The 17,488-nt window shown below is 37.1% G+C and overlaps 3 protein-coding genes across 3 annotated transcripts; 2 read left to right on the forward strand and 1 right to left on the reverse strand.

The window, feature by feature from the left end:
* Positions 1–104: 104 nt before the first annotated feature.
* Positions 105–7,733, forward strand: LOC135595468 (uncharacterized). Its single transcript, XM_065086402.1, has 7 exons — positions 105–521; positions 2,365–2,505; positions 2,617–2,982; positions 4,004–4,249; positions 5,471–5,563; positions 6,818–7,018; positions 7,223–7,733. Exons 1-7 carry the CDS (start codon positions 171–173, stop codon positions 7,436–7,438), a joined length of 1,614 nt encoding a protein of 537 aa, XP_064942474.1. The 5' UTR covers positions 105–170; the 3' UTR covers positions 7,439–7,733.
* Positions 7,734–8,256: 523 nt separating this feature from the next.
* On the reverse strand, positions 8,257–14,225 carry LOC135595469 (tobamovirus multiplication protein 1-like). The gene is made up of 11 exons (XM_065086403.1): positions 13,918–14,225; positions 12,990–13,080; positions 12,857–12,909; positions 11,149–11,241; positions 10,979–11,050; positions 10,489–10,561; positions 10,361–10,406; positions 10,203–10,266; positions 9,661–9,714; positions 8,856–8,933; positions 8,257–8,775 (listed from the first exon to the last, which is right to left on the reverse strand). Exons 1-11 carry the CDS (start codon positions 14,050–14,052, stop codon positions 8,683–8,685), a joined length of 852 nt encoding a protein of 283 aa, XP_064942475.1. The 5' UTR covers positions 14,053–14,225; the 3' UTR covers positions 8,257–8,682.
* Positions 14,226–16,113: 1,888 nt separating this feature from the next.
* LOC135595470 (uncharacterized) lies at positions 16,114–17,293 on the forward strand. The gene is made up of 2 exons (XM_065086404.1): positions 16,114–16,426; positions 16,520–17,293. The coding sequence occupies exons 1-2, from the start codon at positions 16,247–16,249 to the stop codon at positions 17,066–17,068; spliced, it is 729 nt and encodes a 242-aa protein (XP_064942476.1). The 5' UTR covers positions 16,114–16,246; the 3' UTR covers positions 17,069–17,293.
* The last annotated feature ends 195 nt before the right edge of the window (positions 17,294–17,488 follow it).

Consider the following 17,488-nt stretch of genomic DNA (forward strand, 5'->3'; position numbering starts at 1 on the left):
ATATATTTGCCCACAACGTATACGTATCGTACATATGTACAGGTAGATGACCTGTATATACGCGTGCAGACATAGATACACACGTCGATAAAACGCCCCCTCCCTTTCCATGTCTTTCGTGACGATCTGTTCATCCTCCGTCTTTGGCTTCCTTTCTCTCCTGAGAAACCATGAAGCGGATGGCTGCTCTCAAGCTCCTCGCTTTCCCCCTCGTACTCCTGATCGCCTCCCTTCTTCTCTTCTGCTCGCCCTCTCTTCTCGGGGACTGGGACGATGCGGGCTCTTGGAAGGCCCCCTTCCGTCCCGTGGATCTGCTCCCTCTCCTCCCCCACAGGGCGGCGTGGCCCGTCCTCCGCTCCCTCCGCAGCGCCGTTGACCTCCTCCCCACCTTCGTGGGTGCGGCCTCCTCCGCCGAGGACGACCTCGAGTGGAAAGGCGCGTGCTTTTACAAGACCACCGCGTGGATGGAGTTCCACAACAAGAGCCAGTCCCAATTCGGTGGCGGCACGCTCCATATCAAGGTTTGTGGAGGAATTTTCTTTTGGGCCTTGAAAAATCACTTCTTATTTGGGTTTCTTTTTCTTTTCTCGAGAATTGGGTGCAACGCAGAGTGTTGTTTTGGTTGAGGATTGGGGTATCGGTAGAGGTTGCTGTACGTTTCATCTACAACTGGGGTGAAATTGGTTAGAAAATCGAGATCGAGTTCCTCAATAACTGCTATAACAAGTTCGGATTGCAGCTTCTCATCTCCTAATTTAGGAGAGAAGAAGCGCCGCCCTTTTAATTGAACGAAGATCCTTTCTCTTTTGCTGGGAGGTTAGGGCTGTTTCGATGAACTTGGGTTTATTGGAACGACGCAGTTACTATCCTTCGTTTTGATGGTTAGGTGAAAGTCCACAGGCAATAGGACCTCCGTTTTTAATGTTGGAACTGTCCAAATCGATTTCTAGGTAAAAGAAAATACATGTGGAAATTCATTTATCTACATTTGGGTCTTTTATTTGTGGTGGAACTTATCTTTGTTCCTACTTTGGTGGAAATATTTCTTGCTCACATTAAGCAGGTTGTGATTTGCAGTGAAATTTGATAAGAATGACCTTTAAGTCGTGGATAGTACTCTCCAAGTCTCCATTAATGTGGTTATGGGTAGATGGTCTCTTGCCTGAAGAAAAAACAAATCCTTTCTATTTTTCCTTTTCTGATGATCTAGTGGAAGACAGATTCTATGGTTATGCTGGATAATGGATGATAATGCTTCTTGCAGCATTGTCCATGTCAAGGTGGACAAAGAAGACAATGTTCTTGATCTTGGGTTGCATTTTTTGTTGTGTTTTTAAGTAAATTTGTTCCTCAGGATTCAAAAGTTGTGCTTAATAGAAAGTTGGTTCATTGCAGTCAGGTGGGATATCTTTAAGTAATTTAATATACATCTCAACCACTTGGTTGTACTGGGTTCTCTAAGTACTTACTTCTATGAGATACTTCAACTTTTTTTTTTTAATGAAGGATTTAAGGTTTTTTTTTCTTGAGTAAAGGATTTTATCCTAGATTTTTCTCAAACTAAAGAGGGTTAAAGTTATCATTGAATATTTAATGTACATCACCAAAGAACCACACTTTTCATCTGATAAAATAGGCTACAAGAACTAAGGTTTCAAATCTTAATCCTGGACTTCGCACTGGTCCTTTCTCTGGAGTCTGGACCTGTAAGAACCCCACCATACTGACAGGTAAATTGGCCAGTGCCGAAACAAAAAAAAGAAGGCAAAGAATGGAGGAAGATAGACCTTTATTCTTCTCTCCGCCTCTTCTCGTGCCAGCAAAGGTCGATATTCTAACTGACTCCTCATTTCTCCCTTTTCTTCTTCTCTCGCTTCCATCTTGGTTGGGATCGTACAGGAAGGGGGGAATTTCAAGAGAGGATTGTGAATTTGCAATCATGAAGAGGTGCTGAGGCTATCTTTTTGAAATTTGCACCATTTTTATCAAAAGATATTTTGATCATTGAAATATATGAAATCTTGACTGTTCTAAGGCCATACGATGTAGTTTAAGACAAATTAAGGCATTCTGATCAGTGCTGATTGGTCCATAATTCTATCCATGCTTTGATTGGAAGTTTTGTGCAGACTGCACCTATCTGATATTTGATCTTGAACCATGACCATTATAAAGTTTTAATGCAATTCTGCGAGTCTGCTTACCCAACTACCATAAATCAAAGGCATTCTGTGCAACTCTTTGTTGATCCTCCTCTTGGATCTCTTAAAAGTAACATGGATGCTTTATTTCTGTCATTTGAGGTTCTAGTTTACCTTTTATATGAAAGTATAAAAGCTAATGTATTGTTTTCTTTTTGTCCAGACTAACAATGCCCATAGTTGGACATGCATGGATCTTTATGTCTTTGCCACTCCCTACCGCGTGACATGGGATTACTACTTATTGTCACGGGAACATACTCTTGATTTTCATGAGTGGGAGGGAGAAGCTGAATATGAATATGTAAGTTGTTTCCATATCTTTTTACATTGGATGGAAAGATTTATATGTTGTAAAAGGCTATAACTCCTGACTTCCAGTAAATTGTTTTTGGTAATACTTTTGCGATATCAGGTAAAACATAATGGTGTGTCAATTTTTCTTATGGAATCTGGGATGATTGGAACTCTTCGGGCCATGTGGGATGTTTTTCCTTTATTTACAAATACTGGATGGGGTGAAAGCTCAAATCTTGCTTTCCTGAAAAAGCATATGGGGGCTACATTTGAGGAACGACCCCAACCATGGATTTCAAGTATCAATATCGATGATATTCACTCAGGGGACTTCTTGGCTATATCAAAGATCCGTGGCCGTTGGGGTGGCTTTGAGACTTTAGAAAAGTGGGTCACTGGGGCCTATGCTGGTCATACTGCAGTTTGCCTAAGGGATTCTGAAGGAAAACTTTGGGTTGGCGAGTCAGGCAATGAGAATGACAAGGTTAGATTTAATTTATTTCTACAACAGTTCTACATTTTATCCGTATGAATGTTTTGTGTCATATTTTTATATATTTATCTGTGTTGCTTATCATCGATCCTTCATGTCATACATGTAGTGTTGTAATGTTACAAAAAGATTTAAACAATGCCATCCTGTGGTTGCATGTTCTATAACAAGCATTTCAGATAGGTTTGTTGTCTCTTTGTTCAAGATGTTTACCGAACAAATCTACTATTGATTTTTGAACTTAAAGTTAAGTTTACCTCAGAATAATTGAGCTTCTCTCATGAGTTACATTCACCAAGTTTGACTGTGATCATTTGCCATGTCAATCAGATGATAAGATGTGCCTACGTAGAGGAGTTTATGAACTTCTTTACACATACTTGAATCTTGTTACACCACTTAAACAGTTAAACCTATGTTTTCTGTTCTAAGTTGAGAAAAATTGCTTGTTAATGGAAATAAAAAGTGTACTTTGCATGGTTGTGTACAGAGCTACAGGCTGAAGGTCTTCAGGGCCTTTTTGATAGATAATAAAATTTTACTATTTAAGCCTACTTGTTCTCGTGTACATTGTTTTAGTTGAGAATTACATTTTTTAAAGAAGAATTAATGAAAAACTCACACATCTGTCATTACTTGGATTCTGGACAATCTTAAATCTCAAATCATATGCACATGTGCCCTGAGTTTCTTTTTTAAATATGTGCTGGATAAACTATAAAAAATTTTGAGAAGCAAAAATTTGCAATAGAACTTTCTAACAGTGACATATATATTAATGTTTTTCAGTTTACGTAGTAGTAGTACTTGGTCTATTTAATTTGTTTGAGCTATCTAAACGCAAAGTTCTTAAGGTCAAAGATTTTCTGCTGACTGGTATGATATTGCTGTTATTTAGGGGCATACAAGCACTCAAATTTGTTATATATAGTTTCTTTACTATGACATCAGTTGTAGAATAGCAGTTTTTCTTCTTTATCTAATTATCGTGGACCCAATTACTTCTTTATAGGGAGAAGATGTAATAGCTATTCTACCATGGGAGGAATGGTGGGAGTTTGAGCTTACCAAAGATGATTCAAATCCACATATTTCATTGCTTCCTCTTCATCCAGATGTGAGAGCAAAATTTAATAATACTGCAGCTTGGGAGTATGGAAAAAGCATGTTAGATAAGCCTTATGGTTATCATAATATGATCTTCAGTTGGATAGATACTATAAGCGATAACTATCCACCGCCCCTAGATTCACATGTGGTATGTTATTTGCTAATTCCATACTTTGAAGCCTATGTCCTTAATTTGAGCCCTTTTGTGCTTACTTTTATCAAATACAACTTTATTAGGTTAATTGTGGTTGCTGCACCTGGTTGTCATTGATAATTGATAATTTTGTCATTCTTATGAAGTTTGTGCATCTGGCCATAGCTAATTTTTTTAGTCTGTGTAAGAACGTTGGTATGGACTCATTCTTTAATGCATTAATTCACTGAAAATGATATATCATTGATTATAGTGGATTCAATCATGTGTTTTCTTTAAGCAATATCTTGATTTATAAAGCGGAATATGAGAAGTTTTGTTCTTTCTTGAAAGGTCTGGGGTACTCGTTTCTTCTAGACTTTCTTGGCTTCTATTGGATTTTGGATGTTTGCATATATTGTCCTTGAAAGGATTGCTAGCACACTGACCTTGTAGCTGTCTAGGCAAGTCCATCTCAGTATTTATAATATTTGAATTGGATTTGGCATCCTTGATCCAAATATTTTGTAGATTATAGTTGAATTAAACAAACAATCAGCCTTGTTGGCCACCATTTGTTGACGATAGAAGGGATCAATATTGGTTATTTAAAGAATTGGGATTGTCATCTGGTGAAATTGAGCTCTTTGAATTGGCAGATTGGGAATAGAGCCAAAAATGGTTTAAAAGTAGGGGTGAAAATATATCAGATAGAGTTACAATATTGAGAGGACAATATCTATGTCTACTTTTAGCTAGTGGATACAAGCTACAGCCGAAGCAAGAAGAAAAGAAACAAACTACAGCCGAAGCAAGAAGGAAAGAAACAAACCACAGCTGAAGCAATAAGGGAAGGAACAAACTACAGCTGAAAAGCCATAGCACACTATATAATTATACAGACTGATTTATCTTTCAATAGTATGTGCGTTGGATTCTCAATCTTATTATGATTATTCTATTCATGGTTTACTTGCTTTTTCTTTGCGTATGAACTGAAATTTGTTCCCACCATAAGGCTTGTGTATCTACTCATGTCATATGCATATGTATTGAATATTTATTGTTGGTCGCAAACTGTGATGCTATCAGTTATATTCTTCATAAGGATTCCTTGACAGTCATGATTGATCTATATTATTCTTATGTAAATTTTTTCTATTGAAGTGTAGTAGACTTTATGCTAATGGTTCTTCACTTTAAAATTACTTTCTAATGCTAATGTTGATGCTATAGGTGGCTTCTGTGATGACAATGTGGAATAAGATCCAGCCAGCTTATGCTGCAAATATGTGGAATGAAGCCCTGAACAAGCGACTTGGAACCCAGGTTTGTTGTTTGCATCATGTTGGAACATAGTTTTCCTTTCTGCACTATTAGTGTCATTTTCCTGTTCAACAGATCTATGTATTGAACTGAGAGGAGTTTTTTTTCTTTATATCACAATTTCTCTTCTTTAGGCCAAAAGTATGTTAAATAGCCCAGTCCTTCAGAATATGACCTAGATTTTTCACTTCCAAGAATGTCTACTAAATGTTGATGAAAAACACGTTGTTCACCTATGTTTAATGAGAATAAAAAGGCATGTGGTAAAAAATCTTCATAGTTGTTCTTAATATTTTGACATGCTTAAAGGAGAATGTCAACATTAAATTTTGTTGAAGTTTTGGTGAGAAAACCCTTGGTTAATATTTCTACATACTCATTTGACGCTACATACCTTTTTCTGGAACATTTTAAACAACAAAAGAAAAAATAGCAAGAATGTTTAACAATGTAACAGATAAGGTTACAAGGTGCAGTTATACCGCAAAAAGTCGAGTATCTGAAGAAGTAACTATGTAGGATAGCTTCCCCACCCTCCTTTTCTCTAGGCATATCATCTAACATTTATAGTCTTGGGAAAGTAAAAGCGAACTATTTCTTTTAGATTGACATTTTCTTCTGTAGAACTTATATTGGAATATACTTTTTGTGGCATGGTTCTAAATACTGTCCGAACCAGTCCATACCGGATGGCATTTATCCGTCTGACGACAAATTGACAACCCCTTTTGGGCCTTCCAATCCAGTTCTTTTTTTTTTGTTCGACCAGTGATCAATACAGGTACAGTGCTCGAGGTTTTAAAGCCATGCTTTGTAGAACTAAAAGAAATTTCTAATTACGTGGATTTAACCCAAATATGCTGATTCCAGCATCAAGGATTAAGCTTCAACGAGAGCACTAAGTTCTGATGTTGGTTCCATCTATGCTTGTCATTCCTTCCTTCCCTCCTGACATTTTGCTAGAATTCTACAGTTTGTGATATAATTATCAATCTTTGCACTTAACCTTAGAGGGATTGGTTGAATCATTGCACAACTTTAAGGTACTAGGAATAGCATGCAACAGGACATCTCTTCTATTTCTTTATGTTAATTACATTCAGATCTGAGCTCTTCTAGGTTCAAAATCTGCCCTTTCTCCTTACAATTTCATATTTCAAAATCTGCCCTTTATATCTTGTCTAGACACACTTGTAAATTAGTGAACGTTGAGTTTTTCTTTGTGTATTCATCAACTTTGGTAAAATTGATATGCAGGGTCTCGAGCTGCCTGAAATTATTGTTGAAGCAGAAAAGAATGGAACATCCTTTGATAACTTGTTGACAATTCCTGAACAAGACGATTGGGTCTACACGGATGGGAAATCAACCTCATGTGTAGCTTTCATTCTTGAAATGTACAAGGCAGCAGGATTGTTTGGTTCAAATGCCAGCTCCATTCAAGTTACCGAGTTTACCGTAAGTCCACTTGACTTGTTGGAGCAACTGTCATTATGTGTTGTTTGTCATCTCCAAAAAAAACCCATTATATGACAACCTGTTTTTCTTGGTGTAAATTAAACTGCACGTAGTTTGTACTTATAATCTATAGCTAATCTGCAGTGATATTTCAAAATGTCACTCTGTGCTTTCTAGTTCCAGCTAATTCTCCATGCCATGCAGATCAAAGATGCCTACACCCTCAACTTTTTCGAGAGCAACTCGAGCCGTCTGCCAAAGTGGTGTAACAAAGATGACAATGTGAAGCTTCCTTACTGTCAAATCAAGGGTAGATATCGAATGGAGTTACCGGGTTACAATACCATGCAGCCATACCCACACATGAACGAAAACTGCGCCTCCCTGCCACCATATTATTCCAGGACCAAGGACTGCTGAAACTGCTTCTCATCTCACCACACGTCGACGGGCCTATGCTACCTTCTCTGCTGTTATTTCATGTTCTTCCTACTTGTATATATAGGAGTAACATGCAGGTCAATTGATGTAAGTACTGGAAAAGACTGTATAGTAAAGCCTGATTGCTCCTGTTGGAAATTGTTGTTTAGTGGTAAAGTCGGCGAGTAATTATGGCGGTGTATAAATTGATAAAAGCTATGGTTAAATGCAGATCGAATCTAAGAACATATATTGTTGTTGTGCAGTGTATAATGGATATCTTGTTTCTGTTCTAGTGTTGGATATGTGTCCATCTTGAGCTAACAGTTTCATACATCTGCCAGATAATAAGATTGAAAGCCAAAAGAATGCCATGAGTAGTTTATAATGTTTGTTGAGGAACTGAGGTAAATAATGATTTGAATACTTTTCACGAGTGAAAAAAATCAAAAGACATTGAGTAAGATACACTCAGCAAAGCTTTGAGGAGAATTCTGTTTTCATATATTATTTAGATGGTATGTATTTGATGAGTAAAACCATATTTGTTTTTTTTACACCAAATCCCTTTTTGTTTAAAATAATTTAAGAAACTTAGTATAATAATCAAAGATAAAAACAAAATGGTAATATATCAGCATCAAGCTAAATAATTGACTGTCAATACTTGATTGAGTCGATAGGTAAATCCCGATCCGTATATATCAATCCAATCAGTATCTAAAACCAGTGGAAAAGCTTTTATAATTACCCATCTACTTCACTGCTTAGTATTCCATTTGCAGAATTTAGACTCAGATATGCTTCTTCCTACAAACTTGCAAAGCATCATCATCACAAACTGGATTACAATCATAAATATGTCATCACAAACAAATCACTGTCATAACAGCACAATGAGATCCACATCTCAACAAACCGAAATATCCAACAAACCAAAATATCCCAACTACTTGAGATCGGCTATATGAATTTTTTTTTCCACCATTGAGCTCCTCAAGTAAAAATATTCTAAGAAATTAAATCAAATAATTTTTTCCTGCAATGTTCACTACTAACAACTCCACACCTCTCCTGCTGTGAAAATATCTCATTGGGAAGCTTGCACAAAGAGACTATCAACCAAATAGCTTTGATCCAGCCTCTCATTTTAAGTCTGTTACTGCTTCCAAATACCGCAACCTTCAAATAAAATCCAAGTTTAGTAGCCCCAGCGACGAGCTCGTGGCGGCATTTTGTTCCTGCTACCGGATGGGGTGGTATTGAGCTGATACTCGCTTGGGAGGAAGCTTCCGAAGTATGTAAAGAACAAGTGCCGAGGGGAGTATTTCGGTCAGCTGTCGAAACAACAATCATGTTCTTATATGGTTATAACAAATAATATAACCATCTTTATGAAACTTTAGATTTAACATACCATGTAATATATGAGGTCTAATATGGGATGATCCAGAACCACGAGAGATGCCTCTGCATCAAATGCAGATAACCCGACCTACAATCAAGGAGCAAAATCATGTAGACAAGCATGATTATATGAATTGTAGTTCTCAAAGCAACAGTGTGGAGACTATTTGATAGCAGCTCTAAGAATCAGCTTCCAAAGATATGGGCACAATATACTAAACATGACCAAACTATGAACAGGACGAAGTAACCTTACTGCAAAATTATCTAGAAAGCCACAGATGAATAATAAATGAAAACAATAATAAGGCTTCCTATTGAGGCAATAACAGAAAACCTTAGTTTTCAGATGTAGGAGACTTGCATATGTTCATTTTCTTTATGGCTCTACGAATGTCTAGTCCACCAGTAATCCAGTGGCATCACTTCTCTATGGATATTTATTTGAACTTGTACATGCATTTCACCTTGGTTTGATTCAAACTCAAAATAATTTACTTGATACTGCTATTGCTGAAGCATATTAACTACAAATTGACAAGTTCCGAAAACAGAACTATAGCATAACTTGAATACCATTTGAATGAAAATAATTAGACTGGAGTGCAATTTTAGATCAGAAATCACAATTTCTAATAGCAGTCATTCACAATAAACAAGAAAATTGCCATTATTTAGAGACTTTTCATTCAGAAGCACAAATAAACAGATATATGCAAATTATCTTGCCATTGTATATCTGAGGTGTCAGAAATACACATTTCAAAAACTTTATGAGCAGCAATTTGCAGGTATTGTTCGAGATATTTACTTACCATAAAGCATCGTATAAGAAAGCAGGTGAAACATATAGCTGTGACAGATCCAACCTGCGTCACATTCCACATTCCTAATTAGTGTATGATATAAAGAGAAAATAACAACAAGAAAGTAGGTTCCATAGTCTCAGTGGAAGCAACAAGCTGCTTTTATTCTGTCAAGTGGCAGAAATCAATGCTGTAGACTGCCCAAACAATGAATTTTTGACTGGAAATATAGGTAACGACTTTGTTGTCAGCCACATAGGGCTTCAAGAGAGCTTTTCGGAGTGGGTCATAATAGTGATACTAAATTCGTCCGAGAAGGTCATGATGATTTCAGTGTGACGGCTCAAATTGGCCCCTTGCAACCCAATGCCCTCCATCTGGAGTGATTCAGATGGTCAAATTGGCCCCTCGCTACCCAATGCCCCTCCATCTGGGCCGATTGGGATGGTCAAAGTCAGAGGTACATGTTATGGGATCCGGAGAAGCGACCCACAATACAAAGCCACTTATATGGTTGTTTTTGAGTCAAAGTAATTGTTCAAAAGAAGTACCTCATGAAGTTTCTTTCTCCTTCCTTTTGATTCAATCGGGAACCTCCTTAGCATGAGAAAGAGCCTAAGCAGAAAAAAGAAAGAAAACAAGACCGTGAAGAATGCTAAGTAAATGATAAAGAAATCTTTGCAAACAGATGTTTGCTTCACATTGTTACCTGCCTCCATATACCAAGAATCCAAGTGCAGCTATAAATGATACCGCTGAAATTATAGATGTGTAAGCATTATCATAGTAATGAGAAGACAAAAAAAATCAAGTAGTGAAATGTGAAGATTAGGTTACCTGCTATAAAGATTTTTCCGACTAACTCGATTATGCTGTTGTCATTTATCCAGAGGTATATCCATAAACAAACCTGATATAGATTTTCATAAGTACTGAAATAAAGTGAAAGAAGATGCAATAAATTGTGGTAACTTTGAACTCATATGTGATCTGAGTATCTTTAAGCACTTTCTTTTCTTAAGATGGTAACAAAAGAATATTTCTTAAGGTGATAATGTCTAAACTTTAAAGATATAACTTATAAAACATTGTTAACATTTGCCAAAATGCGGGAAACCAAAGTGAAGAATACTATATCGAAAGCTAAATAAATTGATTGTGAGTCAATATACCCATCGTCAAAATAAGATTCTTTCACATGTGATTAATTTATATAAGAACAGAGGGGTTCCACACAGGTACAAGAACATTTATCAGATTAACCACAGAAACAAATTATATGAAAGAAAAAGAAGTATCAAGCAACAGCATCAGAGTATGCACAAACCTGAATAACATATATCACAATATTAACGCAGATGTATGCAATCCTCAGCTTGTTTGTTGGAAGACTTCTCGCCTGAGAATTAAAGAAAATATCTTGTTAAGATGCTGAGTGAATCCTATGAACACAACACCTATTCAGGCATATGAAAAAGAAATACTTATCAAACTTGCCTGATGGTAGATCTCTGCCCAGAACAGGACAAGCAGCGTATACGTAGAGAAGAATAACAAACCAGGAAGATCTAACAGTGTGAGAGTAAATACCTGGTAGAATAACAAAAGGTCCAGATCAGTTGTTGAATGTTAGTAACAAATTCCAATTGAAGTTTTTTCTTTCAATCGAGACATAGGAAGCATGATTGATGCAGTACAGGAATAGATCAGAGTTTGATCTCAAATTGACCCAGACTGGATTAATAAAATTTAGAAAAATTTGTCATAACTTTGCCTAGAAGGCTGCAAACTGCATACATTTAATGTGTTGGAAACTTGGATTGGGGTTTCTCTAATGAACATTAAAATACATTTTAGATAAATGCATAGAAAAGAGAGGTCTCAAGTTCAAGTCACCAAGTTTCAAGACATCAAGTTCGAAGCTACCAAAATCCAAGCTATCAATTTTCAAGCTAATAAGTTTCATGGCAGAAAGAACTAATGATGTCATGTAATTTGTCTTTGCAAATTGAGTCAATTAATTATGTTTGTGATGGCTAAGGTCATTAATGTAAACATTTATAGAAGGAGAGAGGACAGGGATTGTGAGCCAATCTAGGATTGTCTCATATGAATTTATGAATTTCTATTGAGATCTTAGTTATCCAAAGAAAAAAGATATCTGGTATCCCAAATTCTCTCTCAGTCTCTTCTTGTTCCACATCAATAATCTTGTTGGCAAAGAAAACAATTACCAAATACTCATCACCTGACAAAGTTTAACAGAATGCTAAACACAAGCAGCTAGGAACAAGAAGTATGATAATATATGCAAAAGTTTAAAATTTCCTTATGATAATATATAAAACAGTATAATTTTGTGCTGATTAAAAGTCCTACTTTGAGTTGAATCACTATAGGTATGACGAAAGGCCGTCGAAACCAAGGATATATTTTGAGGGGGGTATTAATCTTCTGAAGAGCATTAGAAAATTTTGGTGAAAATATCGCTGCATAAATAACAACCTGAGTCATAGATCTACTACAGCAATAATATATAGATAATGTAACAAAAAATGCTAAAACTCGACCGGTAGTTTTTGTTCTATAACTTGCTACAACAAATTTGTGAAAACAAGAGTTCTTGATGAAGTCGTTGGAAAATATAAATTCCTCTGTTCACACAAGTGCATGACAAGATATTCCATGAATTCATGTTGCGTAGACATGCATATTAGTTACCAATATGCATTACTCAGCATAAAATCATGGTTTTAAAATTTGGTTGGTAAGGTAAATACCGATTGCTATTTACCAGTTTGTGCAAGGACAAGTATCAGACATACGATCTGGTACCTCTTGGAGGAGGCCTTTGCCTGAACCAGAGAATCCTACTGAGCCATATATAATATTGAAGATTTGAGTTATAACTCCCCTTAACGATATGATTGTGACAAAAATCTCTTGAGTAACATACTTGGTTCCTACTATAGAGATGTTCTTATCATAAAAGGAAAATTTGAAAAGCTTTATAGTATCATGAATCAGGTAATGTATGTGCTCTGCTAACATTTTGTTTTCTCTTGATTTCTCATAGCAATATATTTTCCTTTAGCCCTAATATCAGTTCATTTACATGATCCTTTATCAACTTAGAAATCCAAATGCCCCATAAAACATGTAGTTGACTGCTCATAGCAACAAATCAATCTTGGAATGCATTTACCCTAGGCCGGAAAAGAAATACTTGAGCATGAAATCCAAACTCCACAGCACGTACTGCAACAATGACATAAGCATCAGTAATTGTTAAATGGAAATGAAATTAGAAGTTACAGTGATCAAGTAGTTCCATTCACCTCCATTTACAATAAAATTCATGAAATGGAAAACCTTCTGCGTTGTCCAACCATATTCAGGCACTCGTAGCTGGATCCGTATCAATTGAACCTGAAAAAATTATAGAGGTTATGAGCTCTGAAATCCAACCAAAATATTCTGCTGAAATGCTGATGGAACTTCTTGAGATTAGCAACAAAAATTGAAAGAAAATAAATATTTCAGATCATTTTTTTATTTTGAGGCAAAAATGGATTATATTGTCCGACTAATAATTTGTCAAAAGAACACGACCAAAGAATGGCCCCATCACCTGTTACCAACAGTAATAGGACTGCAGACAACTCACCCTACAAAAGCACAAAACAACAAGCAGGAAACAGTGAATACACCACCCAATCCTCAAACAACCGGCAATTATCCTCTCACAAGTTGTTTGATAGCACTTGATTCATTATCACAAGCCTCGACTTTCTTGGGGGGATTTATCCAATTTTTCAGAAAACAAACAATCTTATACCAATCATTGCTGCGTCTAAAGTCTCACCATCTGCTTGTCCAGATTTAAAAAAACCTTGAAAATTGTATTATTCGTCTGGTTCCTGTACCTTCTAAAATCTAACCAACTAGCAGAACAGAAAACTACCAGTCATATATCCTTTGAATAAAAAAAAAGAGATGATATTCTAGAATCCATGGAACCGGATAGAGGAAATTTATACAGATAACTAATCAGGTGTTTTAAGGTCAAACAAATTTCAAATTGCATCAGAAAATAAACTTCTGGAGACTAAACTTTAGGAAAAGAAGTCACAAATTTTATGAGCTAAACATAATTTCGAAAACGAAAGCAGCTCACATCCCTCCGTAGCAACAACAAAATCCCAAATTGAAACAGGCAAATCACATAAACAGATGATAAAAAGATAGGGGAAAGGAGGTTGTGACCAGAGCGACGCAGGAGACAAGTGCGTAGGCAGAGCAGAGGAAGTAGAACACGCCGTCCTGCCACCGGTCCGACTCGTTGATCTCATCCCACCAGCTCGAGAGCCTCCCAGCCGCCAAGCTCAATTCCTCCATCATCGAGATCGATACAATCTCTCTCCTCCCTCAAAATCCAACAGATCAAATGAACCAAAATCAATTTTTTGCGAGGCCAGGAGAGAAACCCTCGACTGCCCGATTCAATTACGCGGCAGTAATTGAATCGCCTTAGATGCCAAAGGATGGCGAAAGGGGGTTGGTCGGCAGTAAGATGAGACCTGAGGCCACAAACGTTGTATTGACCCTTATGGACTATGCTACTCACGTTATTACCATACGTTCAAGTGACATTTTGTGAAGGACAAGGGTATTTTAGTCATTTGAATGTATAGGAGAAGACTGCAATCAGCGTCGGAGAGCATCTTTTACAGTTCCGCGCGGGAATAGTGGGATCCGATGACGTGATTTACCAAAAAGCCCTCAGGCTTTACGTGTACTGTTCTGCTGTCCGTGTGACGACAGCGTTCAGCTTGTCAGCAGGAATATTAAGAAATTGATCTATTTTTCTTTTTCTAATTAAAATTCAGTAGGCACAAAAGAAATATATTTGGTGATACAGCAGACAGGATTAATGTGAAGTTAAATAATGTCAATATCAAAATTCAAATAATAATCAATCGGATTCATATTTGCCAAGGTAAAAGTATATTAATTAGATGCCAAATTCAATTCTAAAATTTATAGGTTATCCATCAAACCTAATATATCTAATCTAATTTTTGAATATATGAATATTTATTTAATATAGTACTTGAATAGAAGAAACAAATTATATATCAACGAGTGAAGTTTGATTATTTACATATAAATAGAACATCAAATTGATATATATATATATATATATATATATATATATATATATATTTGTATTCATCACCTCTCATTTCAATGAATTTTGTGTTTGTTCATCTATATTTAAGTTTAGCACATATAAAATTAGAACTCTAATTAACATTAGTATCTTTTGAAATCTTTGTATAATGATAAAAAAAAGAATTAATTATTAATTATCCTCTATACTTGGATCCTATTACAATCATGGTTTTTGAAGTATAAAAATCAAACAAGTAACCTCAATTGTCCTAACATTATTAGTTGCATTGACAAAAGAACATAACATATGACATCTTGGATTGATGTAAAAATGATAGAAAAAAATAATTTTAATATTTCTTTAATTTCTAATAATTTTATCGAAAAAGAATAATTTTAATATTCTAAAAAATATAAAAAAATATTAATTATTTTCGTATCAATCCAACCAGTAATGCACCTGACTATTTTAGGACAAAGGAGGTTATTTGTTTCATTTTTGAAATTAGAATGCGTGACTTAAATCGTTTCATGATAAGAACCACCTTACGGATTTAAAATGAGTCCTTCAATTAATCCCATGAATAACACATGAGTTTTATGATAATCGATGCGATCTTGCAATAGCCCAATCATGACTCGATGGGTCCATTTAATATGGTAGCTTTTATCATTCACATCACCTTTATATCATGTCACGGTTGATTACGATGATAAATATTATCTATATACGCTCTAAATACGATTTAAGTCACGAAATGGAGACGCGTATCGTTCCCGCCAATTAGATTAAAATATAATGGCGAAATAATATAATAATTCGGGCTAATGTTCCATGTGGGCCCCTGGAGAAAAACGAGTGAAGAAGGAAGAAAGCACGTTCGGTTGACTCCGTCAACCACTAACCCGTGAGCAAACGCCGGTCAACGAGATGGTAGATGAGTGGAAGTCGCTCCCTTCATACCTGAAAGGACGAAAAGGCCCTCCCAGGAATCTCGCCTGGCACTTCGACGCCCGTTCTGCCGGGGTCAATGGAGTCAAATGAAGTCGGTGAGGGCCCACCGATGCTTTCCGTGTCGTTCACGGATTACGCGTCTCGTCTACCTGCTCTGTGATTGGAAGTCAGACTGGACCCGCTTTAGTGGGTTGAGATGGTGTAGAGGCAAACGTGCCAGTCGAATCCGAAACGGTTGCTGAGATGGATAACGGAACGGAAAGGAAACGCCACCCCTCCACTCCCTCTCCGTATACATAGTCGAGTCGTTCTGTTCTCATCCCCCCACCATTGTCGTAATCTTTCGAGGGGGAAGACGACCGAAAACGCCTCAACAACTCTATTTTAACACATCACATCAGCCACGACAAGCCCCCTTCTTCTTCTTCGTCGATCCCTAACCCTCGGGCTCGGCTCTGAGTCGTCATGGGGGAAAGGAAGAGGCACAACGGCAGCTTCCTCTGTTTCGCTGTTGTGGTTCCTGAGGACGAGGTGGAGCCGCGCTGCGGTGATGTTGAACCGAATAAGGGAAGCTACCCCCGGCGGCGCTGGAGGAGTCGGATTCTTGCCAGGATTTTTCGGTCATCGGCTTCGGTTGCCTCTCTGGTGCGGGATCCTTTCTTGAATTTGATGCGACAACCGGCGCAAATTGGTCTTTTTTGTTCCTTTGTTGATTTCTTGTGGATGAATTGATTTCAGAATCGTGGAGAGAAAGAGGAAAAGGAGCCGAAATTGGATTCATCAGATCGGAAATTGGCGGATGACGACGACGAGAGGGCAGCATCTATCTTTTCCTCTTCCTCATATTCCGCCTCGTCGTTGTCTTCTTCTTCTTCCTCCTCCTCCTCCACTTCCTCTCGCTTGTCGCTGGCGAGCTTGGTGGCGCTCCGGGAGTCCACGGTGCCGAGGGCACGGCAGAAGATGACACCACCTCCCAGAAAGGCCCCGCTGGGGCCAGCGAGAAATAGAGGTGGGGCCACCGGGATCTTTCTGCTCGTAGCGAGCCTCTCGGTGATGGTCTTTTGGGGCCGGCTTTGCTCGATCCTGTGCACGTCGTCGTGGCTCTTCTTCGTCGCGTGCCAGTTCTCCAGCGGCAGACCAGCAACGACCGCAAAGGAGGTGAAGGATTGGACGCCATCGGCGGAGCTCCACCGGAGGAGGATTCTGGTGGAGCAGGCGATGGAGAAGAAGCGGGTCGTCTTGGAGGGCCTCTTGCAAAGAAACCAAAAATTAACAAATAAATATTAAATTTAGAAATATTCAAACTGGTTATTAAAGACTCACAAAAATAGTCTTTTTTTTTTGTGTGCAAATGCACTGATTGCACATCGAGACGATGGTGTCTTTATATTTTCTTTTTCTTTTATATTTTTCATCCTAATATAGTGTCAATATTGTATTTTATTGAGTAACAGCATTTCAGAGAACACTGAAAAATTTGATGATCAATAAAAAATATTAAATAATGATAAATTGGATGATATTATCTTTGTTGTGATAAGATCGTCCGACATTGATTTAGGAGTATTAGAACAAAAGACTTATTTATTCTCATATGATGTTGCCATTTGGGACCCACCATATCAACCTATATATATTAGTTAAGTGTAATATATATATATATATATATATATATATATATATATATATATATATATATATATATAT

This window comes from Musa acuminata, chromosome BXJ1-10 (genome assembly GCF_036884655.1).
Source record: "Musa acuminata AAA Group cultivar baxijiao chromosome BXJ1-10, Cavendish_Baxijiao_AAA, whole genome shotgun sequence".
Lineage (NCBI taxonomy): Eukaryota > Viridiplantae > Streptophyta > Magnoliopsida > Zingiberales > Musaceae > Musa > Musa acuminata.

Excerpts from the sequence above, each read along its gene's own strand:
- LOC135595468 (XM_065086402.1), top strand. The coding sequence starts at position 171 with ATGAAGCGGATGGCTGCTCTCAAGCTCCTCGCTTTCCCCCTCGTACTC. Across the intron at positions 522-2,364 it reads GCGGCACGCTCCATATCAAG|ACTAACAATGCCCATAGTTG; the intron begins GTTTGTGGAGGA and ends CTTTTTGTCCAG. Across the intron at positions 4,250-5,470 it reads CGCCCCTAGATTCACATGTG|GTGGCTTCTGTGATGACAAT; the intron begins GTATGTTATTTG and ends TTGATGCTATAG.
- LOC135595469 (XM_065086403.1), bottom strand. The coding sequence starts at position 14,052 with ATGATGGAGGAATTGAGCTTGGCGGCTGGGAGGCTCTCGAGCTGGTGG. Across the intron at positions 13,081-13,917 it reads TTGTCTCCTGCGTCGCTCTG|GTTCAATTGATACGGATCCA; the intron begins GTCACAACCTCC and ends TAATTTTTTCAG. Across the intron at positions 12,910-12,989 it reads GAATTTTATTGTAAATGGAG|TACGTGCTGTGGAGTTTGGA; the intron begins GTGAATGGAACT and ends TCATTGTTGCAG.
- LOC135595470 (XM_065086404.1), top strand. The coding sequence starts at position 16,247 with ATGGGGGAAAGGAAGAGGCACAACGGCAGCTTCCTCTGTTTCGCTGTT. Across the intron at positions 16,427-16,519 it reads CGGCTTCGGTTGCCTCTCTG|AATCGTGGAGAGAAAGAGGA; the intron begins GTGCGGGATCCT and ends AATTGATTTCAG.